The sequence below is a fragment of the Sorex araneus genome, chromosome X, assembly GCF_027595985.1.
Source record: "Sorex araneus isolate mSorAra2 chromosome X, mSorAra2.pri, whole genome shotgun sequence".
In the NCBI taxonomy this organism is placed as follows: domain Eukaryota; kingdom Metazoa; phylum Chordata; class Mammalia; order Eulipotyphla; family Soricidae; genus Sorex; species Sorex araneus.
This window is the reverse complement of record NC_073313.1, coordinates 358,428,097-358,447,762: the sequence shown is the minus strand read 5'-3', so window position 1 is coordinate 358,447,762 and position 19,666 is coordinate 358,428,097. Positions and strand designations below refer to the sequence as shown.

The 19,666-nt window shown below is 59.9% G+C and overlaps 1 protein-coding gene across 2 annotated transcripts in view; it reads right to left on the bottom strand.

Moving 5' to 3' along the window:
• KLHL29 (kelch like family member 29) overlaps positions 1-19,666 on the bottom strand; it is a 255,641-nt gene that overhangs the window by 79,958 nt on the left and 156,017 nt on the right. Inside the window, exon 3 of one of the 2 annotated variants that reach the window (XM_055120101.1) lies at positions 17,201-17,539. In XM_055120101.1, coding sequence (XP_054976076.1) covers positions 17,201-17,539 — 339 coding nt within the window. The remainder of the gene's footprint in view (positions 1-17,200; positions 17,540-19,666) is intronic. The other variant, XM_055120102.1, reaches the window with a different exon arrangement.

Sequence of the window (19,666 nt, the reverse complement as noted above, 5' to 3'; positions counted from 1 at the left end):
CAGATCCTGGAGCCCCCTTTAAAGACCAGGGAGCCCCCGTCATTGGTCCCTGAAGGGCCATTCTGGGTCCCGGGGGCTCTGGTCTGTGTTACAAGCTCACAGCACCTGGAGGAACCCCTGCTGTGCCCAGCGCTGATTTCCCCTCGGCAGCAGGGAAGGGAAAGCCAGATTCCCCGTTGGTGCCCACTCGGCCTCCTGTCTGCTGACCCCGGGGCTGCAGGAGCCCCTTTCCAGGGCGCTGGCCCGTGGCCTCTCCATTTGGCCGGGACTTCAAAGGCGACCTGGGTGGACACAGCCTGCTGGTCTCCAGCGTGGTGGAGCAGAGCCCAGAGGAGGTGGGCGAGTGGGCGGGCGGCCGAGTCACCCCAGGTCGGGCCCCCTCCCCTCCTGCTGCGCCCAGACACGCCTGGGCCGGCCTATTAATAGAGCCCGCTCTGAGGAGTTTCCATTTCAGCTGCACTAGCGCTGGCCGTCCCAGCGGGGACAGCCTACTCGCAAAACAAACAGCAGGATCAATACTCCCTTCCCGAGCCCGCAGGCGGGGCCCTCCCTGCATTCCTGCGGGGGCACACGGAGGGGAGGGGCCCGCCCGCGCCTTCCTGCCCCCGAGTGGGACTTGAGCCCAGTAAATCAATACGCGTCTCTCCAGCGTCCCCCCCCCCCCCCCGCCTTCCCCGAGCCCGGGAGAGAAGGATGAAGGCAGTTCCCCGTGTCAGGAGCGTGTCGCTGCAGGGGGGCAGACCCCTAAGCGGGAGTTACGGGGCCAAGTGGCAGGGACAGACGCCTCCAGCCTGGCATCATCCGTCTTGGGCACAGCGGGTGCCCGGCACGAGGGAGACACAGAGCGACGCCCTAAGCCCCACTCGGTGCTCACGGGCTGAGTAGACAGAAACAGTCTCCTGGGCTGGAGTTGAGGGTCCCCCACACCTCGACCCCCTCCCCACAGAGGCTTATCAGGCCTGACCCGAGCATGTGGCGTGAGGAATGTGGGGTGCTGAGACTGGGCTCAGAACCATTTCTCTCTGTCTCTGCACCCCCGAGACCAACCTGCCCGGCTGTCCCTTAAACAGCCCCAGGGAGCTGATTAAAACTGCAAAGCGAGGTGCAGCCTGAGTGTCTGAATCCATAAACTTGGGGGAGGGGCCCCGCTGCCCCAGGCAGGCACCCTTTCCACGGCACCCCCTGAGGAACCCTGCTGGGGTACTGGAGCAGGGGGCCCAGGCATTTCCCAGTCACCCCCCCTAACCCCCAACTCAGCCCTGCCCTGGGCCCAGAAAGAGCGCTAACCAGCACATGATGAATAGAAGGTCCGGGCCAGTGGGGGTGCGCAGGTGATCTCTGGGGTGCACTGCTCCAGTCCATGTTGGGGCACCCCCTCGGCAGGAGCACGGGGTTCCCAGCTCTGCTCTCCCTCACTGGGCTTGTGCGTGGCCCCCTTCATGTCCCTGTCCCCTTCTGATCCATTAGTCCTTTTTCTTACTCATGACAGCCGTGCGGGGTCTGGGCACTTTGGCGGTGCAGGAAGGGGTAACTTTGTTTAGAACCACAAATGTCACCACTATTACAGCCTCAGGGTCTAAATGATGATACAAAGAAATATGAAGGGCCAGAGCAATAGTTCTTGTCTATTGCCAGGATGCTCGTCTTGCATGTGGCTGACCCAGATTCAATCCCTGGGCACCCCAGATGGTTCCCCGAGCCCTGCCGGGAGTGATCCCTGAGCACGGAGTCAGGAGTCAGCCCTGAGCACCGCAGGGCGTGTCCCAGAAACCAAGCAGGGACTGGTTGACTGTGGCCCCACTTAAGGGAGGTTCTGGCACCCGCACTCAGCTCAGCCAGGGCTCATGGGGCCAGCTGCGCCTCTAAACTCAGCCCCGTGGTCACAGCTGGTGTCCCCAGCAGGCCAGAGAGGACCCCAGAAGTGGCCGTGGGAAGGGAGCTGCAGAGAAGGAAGACGGACCCGCCTGTGTCTGTGTGTAGGGGGTCCAGTGTCTCGGAAGGGCTGGGAAGGCCCTGGAGGTCATCAGGGGCTGCCCCTGGGGCTAGAGTGATAGTACAGCAGGTAGGGCCTTTGCCTTGCACGTGGCGGACTCGGGTTGATACCCAGCATCCCATGTAATTCCCCAAGCACCGCCAGGAGTAATTCCTGAGTGCAGAGCCAGGAGTGACCCCTAAGCATTGCTGGGTGTGACCCAAAAAGCAAAAAAAAGGGGGTACACTGAAGCTGGCAAGGGGTACAGAAGTCCATGACGCTGTCTCCAGGGGCTGCTCCCCTGGGAAGGGCTGAGTCCCCTTAGCCTCTACCCCACTGTCCCCACTGGGTCTCCTATGTCCAGCTTCATGGTCACTCCTGAACCATCTGGTAGGGAGCCCCGAGTCCCCCCACTGGGTTCCAACAGAGGACCCAGATCAAGCCCAGACACAGGGGCTGGCAGGACCTTTGGGGGCTTCTGTGCAGGTAGTGGGGCCCCGGTGGGCCGCAGATGAGACCCAGGGGACAGGAGGGTTGGGGGTGCAGGCACTGGTGAGAGGTCAGAGAAACAGGGCACAGCCAGCCCCCACGGGCCCCTCCACCCCATCCCTAAGCCCTGCAGGGTTTTGTCTGGCTTGAGTCAGGATCTGGGGTGACACGAGAACGAGGGGCCTGCACAGACAGACCGTCGGCCCTGCACTCGCTACGGACAGGCTGGCTGGCAGGCTCAGGGAGCAGAGAGATGATGCGGGGAGATAGTCTTCCCGAAACTCGGGAATATGAGGGGACACGTCCATGGAGGAGGACCCTCACCGGGCTAAAATCCAGTCCAGAAACACTGAAAACATTCATGGGGTTCAGGGGACTGGAGCGACAGCACAGTGGGTAGGGCGTTTGCCTTGCATGCGGCTGACCTGGGTTCGATTCTTCCATCCCTCTCGGAGAGCCCGGCAAGCTACTGAGAGTATCCCGCCCGCACGGCAGAGCCTGGAAAGCTCCCAGTGGCATATTCGATATGCCAAAAACAGTAACAAGTCTCACAATGGAGATGTTACTGGTGCCCGCTCGAGCAAATCGATGAACAACGGGACGACAGTGCTACAGTGCTTCGGGGCCCAGGAGCTGCCTCTTTGTGAACAGGGCTGGCTGCTGGTTCCCTGCCATGGAATGACAAAGGGGCGCTGCTGTCATCTGTCCCTTCTTTGATGAACTGAGGGGGGCTAATGAGGGGGGGGAGTCAGGCCCTCCTAGAAAGCGGCTGGCATTTCCCTGCGCAGGGCGCGAGAGCAGTGTATCCCTTCAGACCACGAGGCCAAATGACCTCGTCTCGGGGGCTTCGCGCTTGCCTGGCAGGTGGAGGCCGACTCGGGTTCGATCCCCAGCACCCCATTTGGTCCCCCACCCGCCCCGCCCCGAGCACTGCTAGGTGTAATTCTTGCATGCAGAGCCAAGAGAAGAGTCGCTCCTGAGCATGGCGAGGTGTGGCCTCAAAAACACCCTCCCAGGCCAAAGCCTCCCAGCCCCCAACCCCCCCCCCAACAATAGATTCTCAGAGTCTTGCTCCACCCGGTGTGGTTAGCAGGGGGGCTGCAGGGACGTCACAAGGGCCAGAGTGCACGGGGCAGCAAAGGCGCAAGGCGGCACTGCAGACAAGCCAGCCGGAAACAAGGGCCGGAAGGAAGCGAGGAGGGGAAAGCGGACCCGCCTCTGCCAGCCCAACGCCTTCTGGGGAGGCTGCCTGCCTCAGTTTCCCCAGGGCCTCTGCTGCTGCTCTGAAGCTCTCCTGGGACAGGGCCACGGCAGAGCGGCTTCTTCTGGGCAGCGTCTGCTACTGTGTGGACAGCCCTTCTGGGAGGTGGCTGGGGGCGGGTTCCACACCTTCCCGACTCTCAGAGCCTTCCCACTCTCGGACCCGAGCTTCCCAAGCAAAGATCAAGATCTGGGGAGGCCGCCAAGGTGGGAAGGGGCAGCTGGGAAGCAGGTTGAGGTGGACATGGTGTCTTCCTCAGAGCTGCCCAAGACTCACACCAGCTCCCGCCCTGAATCTGAACGTAGCCCACAGCACCCCGTCCCCGTCTCTGGGCGGGCAGCTGGCTTCACCTTCGTGCCCGGGAACGAACATCTGTCAGCAGGCCGGAGCCCGGTGGCACGGAACTGACCCAGAAGCAGGTATAATCCTCTCCTCTAAATGTGCCTAATGCCATCGATAATCTTGTCACATAAATCTCCCGGTGGCGGTGAGCTGCCGCTCAGGCCGCTGGACTCCAAGAATCTTTCAGTACAGGATTCCACCTCCGTAATCTATCTGCGGCCGAGACCCGGCCACGGCTACGCTCGCCCCGTGCCTCGGGGAGCCGCCCTGCCCTCTGCAGGCGTCGGAGGTTCTCGGGAGCTGTCTCCGGTGGGGGAGGCTAGGAGACCATCGTGCACCCATTCTGCCTTCCCCAGGAGACCCCCTGCGCCCGCCCCTCACCCCGCCCCTTGCCCTGATACGTGTTTATCTTTCCCACTCGCCCAGCGCAAGACCAGAGCCTGGCGTGCACTCTCCGGGTTGAGGGTCGAATACAACGTTCTCTGCCGAGTTCTGCTGCTCTGAGGCTTCTGCTGTCCCCATGCTCCTCCCCAGCCACGCCTGAGGACACGCTCCAACACTGCGCCAACCTGGCGCCAAGGTGCCAAGGCTTCCAAGAACATGATATGTTCGTTTAGTTCCTCTACTCCTTCTCCAAAGAAATGGGGCCTAATGGATGCATCTATTCAAGGAATAAACATGAACCCCGATGGGTGAGCCCAGTTACCCCTCGCCCCACTGCCCCCACCTCCACACGCATACACGCACGCATACACATACACGCAAGCCAGGGAGGGAGGTGTGTTTGCTCAGGGACACGGCCCACAGTATGGCCTCCCCTTCCGAGGGGCTGCAGAATGAACCCACGGGCAGCCCCAATGCTGACCCCTGTCGGCAGGGCTGGGCCAACAGCTGGGTTACAGCCCAATCCCAGGCCCAGACTCCTGTGGGGGCACGGTGGAGGGTAGGGGGTGCAGTATAGACCTGCCGGGCTGCAGGTCGGCGGCTGCACCCCTGCTCTTCGTGCAAGGTCTGTGCTGAGAAATGTTAAATAAGAATAATAATAATAACACATCTGAGTGTGATGCTTTAATAGCCAATCTGTCACTCTCGTACTTTATTCCCCAGATTTCCAGATCTGTGCCCTTCCTGAGAGAAGCATCAGGGGGCACTTCTATTAAAAAATGAAACTAATTAAAATGTTTGAAAACCATAAACCACAGCCTCGTAAAACAGCAGCAGCCCCAGCCGGTAAAGATTCTTCTTCCTGGAGCTGTGACCCGCGCCAAGGTACAAAGCACCGGAGGTAGAGAGGGCCTGGGGGGACGGGCGTACCCCCCACCGGCCAGGCCTCTGGTTCCCAACCCTGCTGTGACAGTACGACCCAGGGGAGGCAAGGCTGGGCCGCAGCCACCGAAGGCCAAGCGTCCCTCGAGTCCCCAGAGTTCCAGCCACGCAAAGGCTGTTGGCTCCGAGGGCAGACACACGCGCTGCCGAGTGCCCCGCTGGGCCAGGCAGGGGGCCTGGCGTGACCCGTGACATGGGGTCTGCCTCGCCACCAGCGGGATGCCCGGAGGGACAGGCCCCGAGTTATTGTCCTATACGGAACCTGACCCACCCGCAGGGCCCCGAGGGACCCGTGTGCACATGAGGGGGACGAATAATTGCTGCAGCCCGGGCGCCAGGGAGGAAGGCCAGTGGGTGCTGGACACTGTGCAGAACCGGCCACAGGCCACAACTTCAGTCCAGCTGTGCCCCAAGGCAAGGGACACCCGGTTCCTTCAGGAGAACTTGGGAGAAAGAAGCAGGACGCACTGACTTAAAGGTCACGCTCTTCACTCCCCAGGGAAGAGCCTGTTTCTTGGAAAAAAGCAGCTTGGAAATGGCTCTTCGGAACCTAAAGCTGATGTCAGTGACCGTCCCTACCATCCCCAACATCTAAAGCACTTCCTGTTTGCCTCGTAATGGGTCAGATTTCCTGCTTCGGCCTGGAATTTTCCTGACGCAGAGAGATTGGCTGGAGGGAAGGGCTGTTCTCCCCACTGTACAGAGGAGGCAAGCTGAGGCCCCGGGATGGCTCGACAGCCTGCTGGGGACAGGAGCTGTGCTGCCTGCCCTCTGGGCCAAGCTCCCCTCAGCTGATCCTGCGGCAGAGTGGGTATGTGTGGTGTGTTTGGTAGGCACGTGACAAATGGGAAATGGGACGGGGTGGCGGAGGTGAGGGGTGACAGGCACGGGGAGGTGTGTGTGCAGCGGGGGTAGCCCCCACCCACCTTCGGGCAACTTTGGGTTAACTAACTGCACTTTTATTTTTAAAGTGGGACATGTGACAAGACCAGCCTGGCAGTGAGGGCAGACAGCAGGGGAGAGGGGGGGCAGGAGATGAGGGTAGGGAGACTGTCTCTGGTAGGGAGACTGTCTCTGGTAGGGAGACTGTCTCTGGTCCCCTAGGGAGAGCTAATGGTGCTCTGGTCTACAGCTGGTTTGCACTCATCATCCCTTTTATCCAAAAAATTTTATTTAAAAAAAAATATTTGGCCTGGCAATCCTACAAGCAAGAAAGGGGTCATGGTTTTATTTACTTTATTTTATTATTATTATTATTATTTTTCTTTTTGGGTCACACCCGACGATGCACAGGGGTCACTCCTGGCTCATGCACTCAGGAACTACTCCTGGTGGTGCTCGGGGGACCATATGGGATGCTAGGAATCAAACCCGGGTTGGCCGCATGCAAGGCAAACGCCCTACCTGCTGTGCTATCGATCCATAAAATAAAATCCCTATTTCATTTTTAATTAGAACAAAACCAATTTTTTTTTTTAAAGGGTTGGGGGCCACAGCTGGTGGTGCTCAGGCTTACTTCTACCTCTGTGTTCAGGGCTCACTCTGGTCAGTTCTGGGGACTATATGGGGTACTAGAGATCAACCCCAGATCTGCCGTGTGCAAGGCAAGTGCTCTCCCATTGTACTATCGCTCCAGCCCTATTTTGGGGGTGGGGGGTGGGTTTTACACCCAACTGTGCTCAGAGCTGACTCCTGGTTCTGTGCTCAGGGCTGACTCCTGGCTGTGCTTGGAGGATTCCATATGGTACCAGAGATTCAACCTAGGATCGGTTGCACCATAGAATCTTTTATGGGGCCCTGGGTATGTAAAAATGGCAACCACATAAATTACGTACTGATAATAATTTGTAAGTTAATTTTAAGACAAAAATTGTCACGACCCCCACATTCAGTGACAGGACCCCAGGTGGGGTCATGACTCATAGTTCAAGGAGCCGGGCCCAGAGCAGTGGGTGAGGAACTGGAAGGAGGTGGACAGATTGAAGCAACAGCAAGGGAGGCCCCCCGGGAGGTGAGGGCTGAGGGGAGAGGCCCCTGGTGGCACCGCGGAGACTGTGGGCCCAGCCCGAGCCTGGTGTGCCGGGCAGGTGCGGGCTATAGACCGAGGCTACAGAGCTGAGTTCTGCACACTTACGCTTGAGGCTGTGGCTGATCTCAAAGGAAAGATGTCCAGGCAGAACAACTTGGAGAGCAGGAAGTGGGAAGGAAGTAAGAGAGACTAGAATTCAAATTCCCAGGGCGGCCAGTTCCCTGGACACTGAAACTCAGTTTCCCAAGATGTGAAATGGGCTAAGTATAGACGTAACAGGAGGGATGTCTGTAAGCACTGAGATATAACACGGCAAGCTCTTGCCTGCCTGCAGCCTGTACCTTCAAAACAATAAGAAAAAGTTGGAAATGATCACTCTGGATAAGAACTGAGTATTGAAAGCAGGTAAAGGGGCATATCTTTGAAACTTTCAGTATCTGTATTGCAAACCATAATGCCCAAAAAGGAGAGAGAGCGAGCGAGAGAGAGAGAGACAGAGACAGAGACAGAGACAGAGAGAGACAGAGACAGACAGAGACAGAGAGAGAGAGAAGAGTGGTGCCTTCTTGTCTGGGGGGTGGTGGGAGGGAAACTGAGGACACTGGTGCTGGGAAATGTGCAGTGGTGGAGGGATGGGTGTTGGAACACTATAGGACTGAAATCTGAACACGAACAGCTTCGTAATGCTCTATCTCATGGTGATTCAATGAAAAGAAAAGCAGAACAAGATAAAAAAAAATAACAATAACCACAAAACCACCACTATTTCCATGAGATCCAACAAGAATCTGGGTTTGGAGCCCAGGATGGTGGAGGTCTGGATCTGAGACTGTCAAAAGCCGGGCCGAGTCCTGCCTCGCGCGGACAGAGCTGGCTTTGCAAATGCCTTCTCCGGGGTCCCGTGCCTGGGAGAGGAGCCTCATGCATGTCAGTCTGTACTGACGGCGGGCTCTGGACCGTGGCCAGAGAGATGCCGCCCCCAGAGCAGAGGGCAGCCCCCAGGCGGCTCTAAGATGCGAGGCCACAGGAGAGCAGAAGAGACGCGTTAGAGGAACAGAGCTGGCTTTCAGTGACAGTGGACTTCTGTCCTGCTGGTTCTTCTTCATTCAGTCTAGGAATCCCCACATCACCTCCCTGAGCCCGGGGCAGGCAAATGTGAGGTCCCAGTACTAAAAAAGTATGGAGATGGGGCCTTGTTTCTCCAGGACTACAGGGACCAGCAGGAAGGGGGACAAGGGAGATGCGGCACTTTTCCAACATGGCGGCAAGTGCTTGGGGCAAATCTCCCCAGCGCCCAACGGTCAGATGGTATTAGCACCCAAATTTAATGAGGAAAACCAGGTTCTCCTCTCTCCTGGGTCTGCAGCCTGTTAACTACACAACTGCAGTGGGAAGTCCTGGAACCCCCCTCCAATGACAAGGGGGCCACGGATGTCACCGACCAGCTGCATCAGAACTGCCCACAAGGTGGCCAAGGCCACAGGTGAGTTTCTCCAGCCACTGCCGGAGGACACTGGTCAGGAGAGGGTCAGCGGCATTACAAAATCAAAGGCGGACAGGCACGTGCCCCTTCCTCTCCAAGGCACCTTCCAGAGGGCCCCGGGGGCAGTTGGTTCTTGGCTGGAGTCAAATTTTTGATGCTCATCATGAAAGACAGAAGCTCAGCCACCCCTAGGACACCCCCCCCCTCCTGCTCCCCAATTTGTCTTTCACTGGGCTATGGGGGGACGCCAAGGGACAGCGCTAAACAAGGCACACTGGCAAGTGAGAGGGTCTTCGGAATGGCTTAAGACATCAGCAGAGATGGGTGTGGGAGTCAGGCCGAAGCTCCAATACGTGATCAGCTTCCCAGCCACAGGCAAGCCCGAGGTGGCCTCGATGACCCAGGGACACCCCCAGACCCCACCTGGGTTCTCTATGCGAAGCCAGAGTTCTGGGGGCTGGAGACGTGAGGGGAGGCTTTGAAGCAGAGCCCGCAGAGCTGTGGCAGCCCCTAATTTCTGCGCAGAGAAGTCCCCACGGAAGCACGATGCACACTTCCGGAGCCCCTGCTGCCGGGGACACATTCCCCAGAACCCGGAACTCTCCCACGTCACAGGAACCCCGGCAGCCTGGGGAGGGGAACCGCCGGGAGCTCCGCAGTGGAGAATCCCCAACTCTCAGCCTCACTTTCCCCCCTCAATTACTCACGAGGGACGCGGCGCGGCGGAATCCAATCCTCAACGTCTCTCTAATGCCTTTGAAAGCCGTATCCGCCGTCTTCCCTCCCAGTCCCCACACATGACAAGTCGCCACTATTGAATTCCCATTAGTATGAATTATGGGCACAATATATTCTCCCAATATCCTCTCCTCAGCCTAATATTGTAGGGGGGGGACAAGATAAACACCCCCGGCTTCTTCCTGACTCAGGAGCAGATGACAGGGCTGAGGCCGTGGCCTCGGTCCCGGGGGCTGCGTGGCCAGTGGCCAGCCAAGGGTCTGTGCGGGGCAGGCTGCCCTAACACAACCTCCAACCCCCACTGTTTTCTTGTCACTCCTGGTTCCCTTCGAGCCCAGGCAGTTCCTGCCCCGTGCACCCCCTGTACCCTACTTCTGCAGCAGCTGAGAGGCAGGAGGCAGGCAAAGGGTCCTGGGCTCACGGTGAAGCTGGACCCTCACACCTCCACGGAGTGGACAGAGCGAGGGGGCGCCACAGCGCCCACCTCGTACAGTTGGGGCACGTGGTGGCCACGAAAAGCAAGAACACGTTGACCCTGCCGCTTGTCCGTGAGCACTCAGGGACGTCTAAGGATGACAGTGACCGGGACAGTGGTGGCTGGACCAGAGATGTGTCTCAGTGCCCTGTTCCAGGGAGACTGGCCAGGAGGCCCGAGTTGAGCTCTCAAGGGCTGAGTGCGTGGATCGAAGGCCAAGAGATGCTCCTCCTCGGGCTGGGAGATTCACATCCTGAGGCTAAGGCTTCACCTCAGCTCTGGCCCTGGGGGGCCCTGGGGAAACTGGCCACAGATAAGCCCACCTTCCCGGGACTCGAGCCCTGCAGGAAGTTCCCAAAGCCTCATCTTCCCACTGGATGCTACTGGGAATCCCTCCAGAATTTGGGGGTGGCTCTATTCAGTGGGAGTGTGGGAGAGAACCCAGCACCTCTGCCGGGTCATCAAAGTCCCCACAGACACCCCTTCTGCCTGTCCCTCGGCTGGCGCCCTCACTTCAGTCCTGCCTGCCCGGGTGATGGTGGACACCTCCGTCCTTCCAGCTCCTTGCGGGGAGAGAGTGGTCCAGGGGCAGTGAGTGCTCCTTTTCCTGTCGATCTCAAGCTATTTTTAGCATTGAAGCCAGTTCCCAGGTAACTAATGGGTCGGGTTCTGAAAGTCCACCTGTAATCCGGCTGCTTAAATTCGGGAACATACTTTCCCTACCAGAAAAAGTACAAAGTCCAGAATGGTGATGAGACTCTCTGGCTAGTTCTCCAAAGCCGATTTCCACCAAGAGTGTAGCTAAAATACTGCCCTTTTTGCAACCAGGAAAAAAAAAGGTTTAATTGCAACATGAGTAATTAAATGAAACTGGGAAAACCATTACAACTGAATAAGAAGTAGATTTATGTTCATCTTGAATGATGCTGTTTGCAGGAAACCTAATTTAATTCCAGAGCCTTCCGAAGGGCTTTGGGGGGAGATGCATGGGGCTTATCCTATTAGGGAAAGAGTCATCAGGCTGCCTGCTCTGTGGCTACGGAGCAGCTGTATCACCGAACTGTCTCCCTTGCCTGGCTCCAGCTGAGTACAGACTTCCGGTCGCAATCTGACGCCCCAAACGGACTCTCCCCCGGGGAGTTCATCATGGTCAACATCCACAAGAAGGGGGTCCCTCGTGGCTTCTCATTCTCAGTAATAACCTGGACGGGGCAGCAGGACCGTGAGGATGGAGGCGCAGGCATGGTGGCCCATGTTGGAACCTCCTGATCATGCAAACGGCGAGGTTCCCGGGGCGCAGCCACACCACCACCTCCTGGGCCACACCACGCAAGCTGGGTGCCTTCCCCCGGCCCTCAGGAGGCAATGCCACATGAGGAAGGAAGTGGGTGAAACAACCAGGTATATTCGAGCCAGCCAGGCGCCACGCTGGTTCCCAGCACCTAGCCACAGAGACATGCAGTGACTGCCGTGGTCACCACCACCACCACCACCACCACCACCATCATCATCATTATCATCATCATCATCATCATCATCATCATCATCATCATCATCATCATCATTGTGGGTCAGCATTATCACCAGCGCCTTTTCTGCCTCAAGCCGAGGGTGACAACTGTCAGTAAGCCCTGGGGGCGGACGGTGGCAACAGTCCCCAATGCTTTCACGGCATTCCCCCTGCAAGGGGCGGGGGCGGCACCTTCTCTCAGGCCGGGCTCTCTGCCTGCTTGGCCATCTGGCCTGCTCTGGCCGGTGGCATTTCAACCCAGTGCCTCAAGGGGAGGCCAGACAGGCCTATGGGCAGTGATGCCCATCCCTGCAGCTCTCAAAAACCTGCTGTGACCATGGGAGGGAGACTGAGCTGGCCAGAAGGGGGACGGGAGGCCACAGGGAGGGCAACGGGGACGCCTTGGGCAAGTCAGCTCAGAGCGCTGTGAGCAGGAGGTCGTCCAAGATCAGCCCTTGGCCACCGGCCACCCCTCAGCTGACCACAGGCAAGTGAGAATCCCACAGAGATCAGCCCAGCCCAGGGCCGGCAGGCAACTCACAGCCCTGGGATGGTTTAAAGCCGCTAGAGGTGGGGGTGGGGGGCAGAGAGAGGGCAGAGGTGGGCTGAGAGTCACCGCTTTCTGCCGAGAACTTTCCTTGGGATTCTGCAGCTGCCGTGGCCCCGACCACGGCTCACCCTTTACCCCCGCCTTCTGCTTGTCTCGCCTCTTTTACCAGACACTTATGTTTGAGCCAGTCATCTCCCCAAATTGGAGGCATGGAAGCAGGGGTTGTGGAGGTGATGCCATTTTCGAGTCTGAGCACAAATCATAACTAGCAGAGAGGTTCTAAGTCAATGCAGATGTGGCCGGGCACAGCCACGGCTCCAAGGGCAGGTAAAACCCATTAGCTCGATGTATAGACACACGAGTACACACGCGTGCGCACACACACACACACACACACGCACACCCATACAGACAGGAGACATACACACAGATACATACACGCACACACAGACACACTCACACAGACACACACACCCACACACAGTCACACATATCCACACACAGACACAGACATACTCGCACACACACAGAAACATACTCACACAGACACATACAGACACACAAAGACATATACGCACACATACATCCACACAAAGACACACACATCCACAGACACACACAAACATAGATAAACACATATGCATGCACTCAAGCACATACTTCTATTCTTTCACATTTACTCACACATCTACACTCACATACTCATATATTCTCTATCCCTCACTCTCACACATATACACACACTCATATACACACATTCTCACACATACACAGGTATACTCACACACACACTCTTAGACACACACTCTCACATACACACACACACTCTCACCTACAACACATGCTCTCACATACATACACTCTCATACAAACATATGGTGCATACACACGTCGTATGAGGTTTGTGGATAATTCGCATGAGCCTGGAACCGCCCCACACGGGGGCCTGAGTCATTCTCCCACAGAGACCACCCAGGGTTCTCGGACGCCCCAGGTGAGGACAAGAGATGGGGGTGCTACTGAGCCAAAGCACCCCCTCCCGCTCCTGGACCCCTGGAACCACAGAGAGGCAAGGTCACCCTATCGAAGGAGGCCCCCCACACCGTCTCCAGAGAAATCCAGGGCCACATGTGCCTGAAGAGCGTTTCTGGGGGCTCCTCCACCCCTCCCCCCGCCAGGTCCATGAAGAGACATCGGCCCCAGATGTCTCTCGGTGACAGACATCTGCCTCAGGGGCTGCAGGCCCAGGACGGGGTGCTCACAAAGTCCCTGCCGTCTCCCCGCTCCCCCCATCCCCCCCACCCGCCCCCGGCCACAGGTCACGCTTCTCAGCCCAGATTCATTTTCCAGGGCTGGGGGCCAAGGAGGGGGGGGGGGGTCGCTGCCTGAGCGCTGCTGGCTGCAAGGCAAACAAGCGCCATCCGTTTCCCAGACAGCCCCGGGGCTCGCCACAAAGCCCTTCTTTCAGGAACGGGACAGTTAGGAGGCGTTCTCTTCTCTTTCCTGCCGACGAGGCAAGCAGGTTGACAGAAACGCGTGTTTCACAGGCAGCAGCGGCGGTGGGGACAGCGGGGCGGGGGTGCTGCCTTCCCTTCCCATCGGGCCCCCCTTCCCAGTCGGCCCCCGGAGCCACGGGTCTGGCTCAGCACCCCTCGCCCAGCGCCTGCACTGCTGGTCCCGGAGTGAGGGGAGGGGAGCCAACAGCCCACACAGATGTCTGCGGCGTGGGACCCGCTCGCTGACTTAACGTCACCAAATGAACCTGCACTGCACGTGTCATAAAAGACAACTGCCATCTACGCTCTCCTACACGTTATTTTAGCCGGTGCGCTAAAGTCACCTCCATTACTTCTCCCATTTTGCACAAACAAAACCGAGGCTCGGAGACACACTGGATCCACTGGCAGAGGCGGGGGTGGACCCCGGTTCTGCGACACTCCAGGGCTTGCAGCTTCTGGCCTCAGTGCCACGTAATTCAATGCTGCCAACTCAGAGTCTTTGGCCAAAGAGGTTTTCCCACCTTTCTCCTAATCTGCCCATTTTTTTTTCTTGCAGGAATTTCTGTGTATGCCATTAGGTAGGTGGCAGAGAGGAGGGAAATGTCCCATCCATGCATGTTGGCAGGGATGCTGAGGCCTTCCCTGGGGGTGCACTGGGGGTGCAGGGAGCCTGTGGGCCACCTGCTTCTCAGTACCGCGAGACTCTGGCTCTCCCGACCCGCAACACCAAGGGACAGCATGGCCACTGCACCTCGCCTTATGCTCAGGGAGCCTCCATCTGGAAGGTTCCAGAGCAGGACAAGGAAGGTGTGTGCACAATGAATGTGTAAAATGTGTGTATCGTGTGTGTGTGTGTGTGTGTGTGTGTACTGTGTGTGCTGTGCGTACCATGTATGACTATACTGGTATATGGGTATGTGAGTGTGTACAAGTGCATCTGAAACATGAGTGTGTGTGAATGTGTAAGTATGTAGATGTGCGTGTGGGTGTCTGAATGTGAGGATGTGTGTGTGCGTGTCTGAGTGTTTGAGCATATGAGTATGTGTTTGTGTATGAATATGTATTTGTATATGTGAGTGTGAGTCTAAGTGAATGTGTGAGTGTATGGGTGCATGCGTGTGTGAGTATGTGTCTGCGAGTGTGTGTCTGTGATTGCGTAAGTCTATGTGTGTGGCTGGTACATCTGGGGAGGCCCCCCTAGCTCCACACCAGGAATCTGTGTTATCCAACTGGCATCCGGAACCTCGGGCCACAGTACAGGGAGGATGCAGGAAGACTGGCAGGACCATCACTGGGTGGCCTTCCCCATCCAAAGTGCTGGGCCCAGCACGCTGTGACCAGGGCAGCCATGGGAAGTGAGAGGGTCGGGCTGTTTGCCCACGGGGATGACCTGTGAGGGCAGCCCAGCATCCCGACAGCAAGTACCACTCCAGGGAGGTTCCCAGAGGCCTGACGTGTGTGTGTGTGTGTGTGTGTGTGTGTGTGTGACCTGAGTTTCTGGGTGAATCTTGCCCCGTTTGACCCCGAACCTTTGCTGAGGGAGTCACCCCTCCTACCTCAGCCCACCCCTTCCTAAATGACACTCCCGGCAGCCACACTGACCCCTCCCCCGCTGTGTCCCCAGGCCAAGACACGCCCCAGGTCACCACAGTGCTCAGCCCCCCTTCCCCCTGCTGACCCAGGCCCTGGGCCCCAGGACAGAAGCCCCTCAGGCCCCGCCACAGGTGCCCCTCCCCCCTCCCCGCGACTCCCCCTCCCCTTTCACCGCGGCAGAGCAGATCTCCAAGCGGCGGGCGGTCTGGCTGGCGCTCTGCCTGGCTCCGCGCCCACGGAACAGCCTCTGCCAATCACCCCCAGCCCCAGAGACGTTTCCCGGGTAATTTGGTGGCACTGTCCAGACCTCAGACTTGTTACGTTCCGGCCCCTGAGCTCCCCGAGGACAGGGGCGCGTGCTTGGCCGCGCGGGGAAACTGCGGTGGCCTGAGAGGGGTCGGGGCACGCCAGCGTCACCGGCACGCGCTGAGGCGAAACAGCGGGGCCCAGGGCCGGGGGAGGAGGGGGCACCGGGCCGGAATGGCAGGAAGACGCTGAGGCCCAAATCTCACATCCGAGTCCTGGGCTGTCCTGCCTGTCCCCTGCAGGCCCTGCTCCCCGCGGGCACCCCGGAGATTCCAGGGAACTGTGTTGACTGGGGCGAGTCTATGCAAGCCTGGAGGCGGCTGGCAGGGGTGAGGCCAGAGCAGTGGAATTTAGGCTCTGTGATGCGTGCCAAGGTGCTGTCTGCCCTTTCGCCGGGGACCTTCTGCTTGTTCTGGCCTGGCCTGGTGGTCAATTTCTGTCCCTTGCTTCCTCCCGAACCCAGGGCTATGATTCGGGTCCAGCCTGTGAGCTGCTAGGGTGCAGAGCAGAAGCGGCAGGCAGGCGCTTTCTCTAGCCAGGCCCCCGCACCCTGCCCCGAGCCGGGCACGGCCCTAAGAGAGCCCCCAACCCCCGTCTCACAGGGCAGAAGGTGTGAGGGCAAACCCCCCCCCCCAGCCCTGCGCCTTCTCCCTGCGCTGGGCCCCACCCGTCTGGCGCACAGCCGACTCTGTCATGGGGCTGCCAGATGTGGCGGGGGCGGGCAGCTGGCCAGCTCCCGGGGGCAGAGGTCTCCCCCTCCCACTCATGGCCTGCTGGGGGCGGGCGCCCCGGGGAAGGAATGTGTTTGGCAGGGTCTGGGGGACAGAGTGCCCAAACCATCTCTCCCGGGCCCACATTCCTTCCCTCCCCACGTCGGGGTGGAGGTGGGGGCGGCTGCTTTCCGGCCCGGAAATAAAATCAACGAGGCACCGGGGCGGGCCTGGCCTCCCTCGCTCCACACGCGGCTGGGGGAGGCTGGGCCGAGAGGGGGTCCGGGTCCAGAGAAAGACACCCACACCAGCACTGCCGCCACCCCACAACGGCCGGGTCCACAGTGCTCTGCAACGTTCACCAAAACAGGAGAGAAAAACCTAGACGCAGGTGCTGGGGGAGGGGGTGGCTCTGAAAGTCCAGCAGAGAAGCCGGATGCCCCCCCCCCCATGGGGGCTGGCTGCCACCGCTGGCCTCACCTCCGGGGGTCCCTCAGAAGGCCCACGGGGTGTGCCTCAGTGTCCCCGACTATGGGGTGGGTGCAGGGTCATGGCTGCACCGGTAGGCCACGGAAGGTGATTTCTGTTGCTCGATTTAATTGCGGACCCTGGACAGGCTGCAGGGAGGGTGGCCCCGCCCGCCCCCTTCTCCCGGGAGGTTGCATTGACACCTCGGACCTTCTCTGCCGTCTCGCTCACTTTACAACACTCATCAACATGGTAGGGGACCCTGAAGGACATCAGCCCCCTGTCCTCCTCCGCATTGGCCCCACAGAAGGACTATCCCCGAAAACAAGCCCACGGTGCCCCTGCAACCTGGCCCGGGCTCTGGGGAGGCCAGTTCCCGGGACACGCCTGCAGGGGGCGCCCTCTGCTGGCTCCTGAGAGAAACGCCGCGCCCCCTACTCAGGGCTTACCTTGGTGGTGACCGCGGAGGCGGAGCTGGCCACGAGGCTGGTGATGGCCTCGCCGCTGCCGGTGGTGCAGGGGGCGGGGGCTGTGGCGGCGGGCGTGGGCAGCCGGGAGGGCACCACGGGCAGTGGCAGGAGGCCGGGCCGCGCGCTGAGGCTGCTGGCGGCCGCGCCCCCCGCCCCGCCGGCCGTGGCGCTGCAGATGCTGGTGGTCCCATGCGTGCCGTTGGCGCTCCACTCGCGGCGGTCCCAGCCCACCCGGTAATCTCTTTCGAAGCGGCTGTGGTGCCGGGACATCTCGGTGGGCCGCGGCTGTTCCTCGCGGGGAAACAGAGGCCGGACCTGCTGGCATAGAGCAGAGAGGAGGCGGCTTAGACTTGCAGCGGGGGCATCTGCGAGCTGTTGGGCTCCCTGTGCTGGGGGCGGGGGTGGGGGGGGTCGTGGAGGGGTGGCGGCTTGGGAACACTGGCTCGCTTGCTGCAGGTTCTTAGGAAGCTGGGAGAGTGGGGTCCCTCAGGCCCCCTCGAGTCCCAAAAGGCCGTGGGCAGGGTTTGAACCCAGTGAGACCCTTCTGTGTGTTCTCAAGTCGGACATTCTGCCCACCAGGTGGGGCTGAGGCTCCAGGTGATGCTTTTCCTTACATCCTGGGAGGGAAGGGGTGTGCACACTGGAGACCCGAGGGTCCCTGACATCAGTGTCACTGGAACCCAGAAGGACGGTGGCCCAGGAGTTGCAGGCAGAGGTAGGATAAACCCCTCGCACCCCAGCCCATGGACAGAATGAGTCCGTCCCCCCAGCTCAGCCTGGATGTTCCGCCTTCAGAACAGGGCTCACATTGGACTACAGTCTGAGAAGCTTGGCAAGTCCCCTGGGGTTCAGTGGCCAGCCCCCTCCCCCCAACCCGAGACCCTGGGCTAACTAGCCGTCTCCCCACGCTCTCCTGGGCACAGCCCAACCTCAGGCCTGCATGTTGTCATGGAGACCGAGACGCTCCAAGGGACTCACAGGCCCTCCCGTGTCACGGAGGACGCGCTTTTGCTCCATCGGGATCTAAAGGGGCTGGGGAGGGCCCCCACCAGCACCCAGAAAAAAACCACTCGGGGCTCTCATCTCACCAAGCCTGGCCCTGCCAGGTTCGAGGGCTTCTCCCCAAAGCTCTCCCCCTCTCACCACACCAGGGTGAGACTCTTGGGGGGCTTTAACACCCCGGCTGTGCCACTGGCCTCTCTGCTGGCTGCTGGCTGGATACCAAATCCAGCACAGGCCCCGTGGCTCATGGGTAATTCATGAGCTGGTAATTAAGAGCGGTGCGTGCCGCGGTTCCCTGTGCTGGCCACGCCGGCCGGGGCAGGGAGGCCACCTCCCAGGGCCCTCTGAGCCACTACGATGGCTCTGGGACCCGCCCCCGCTGCCGCTCGGGAGGGGCTGGGGGTGGGACACTCCTGTGCCCGGGGGCCGCGGGGGCTCCTGTGTCTCCGGAGAGTGCCCGCCATGCCCGGATCACAGGTGGCTAATGGCCCTTCCCGGCTCCTGGTCATTAAGGCGGCTGTGGAGGGGGCGCTGCTGCGAGGGCCCCGAAGGCGTCATTAATCCACAGGAAGGGAGGGGGGCTGCGCCGCCTCCAGACGGGGGGCTGAGGAATGGGCCCGGCCCCACCGCCCCAGTCGGGAGCCGACGATGGCCTCACGTGGGGGCCGTGCTGCCACGCCGTGTGGAACGGCCGTGCCCATCTTTATTACTGGTTTCCTTCTCGGCATCTGTCCGCCTCTTTTCGGGGGCCAAATCACAAACAGCGACCTGAGCAGCCACTTGGTGACGGTGGTGGCAGCGTCGGGGCCTTTCTGTGGGGGTGGGCACACCCGAGCAGCCTGGTGGGGGGCTGGGTCACTGCCTTTGGAGCCGCTTCTGTTTCCTGGGGCGGCCCCAGCCCGAGGCTCCCTCCCTCCCCCCCCCCCCCACACGCAAGCAGACTCGGCTGGGCTGGATTCCGCCCCCGGCCCTTCCGGCAGGGGTGCCCGCCCTCTCTCCTAGGGGTCTGCAGGGGAGGCTTGGCCCATGATGGCCTAGTACATCCCCTCCCCTCCAAGAGCCCACGCTGCCAGGGCGCACTCGCCAACACCCGCCTCCCCACCCTGTAGCCCTGAGCTTGGAACCCAGCTCACGGATGGGGTTCGGCTGGGGGCTGGGAGCTGCCTGTGCCAATGCCGGAACTTGGGTCCTGAACGCCAGGTGCCCTGACATTCAGCTTTGCCACCCCCAGCCCCCTAGTCTTGGCCCCTCGAGGACTTCCTCTGTGGGGATACAGGTGCCCAGGCAGGTGCCCAGTGCCTGCGGAGGCTAAGGTTGGGTCCCGCCTGGCCTCAGCATGGAACAGTTGCTGCCGGAACAGCTCTGAGACTGAGAAGGTTCTGGAAGGTCGTCTGGCTAAGCCCAACTTCTTTGGACTCCTCCTGGAGGAGTGGCCCAGCATGG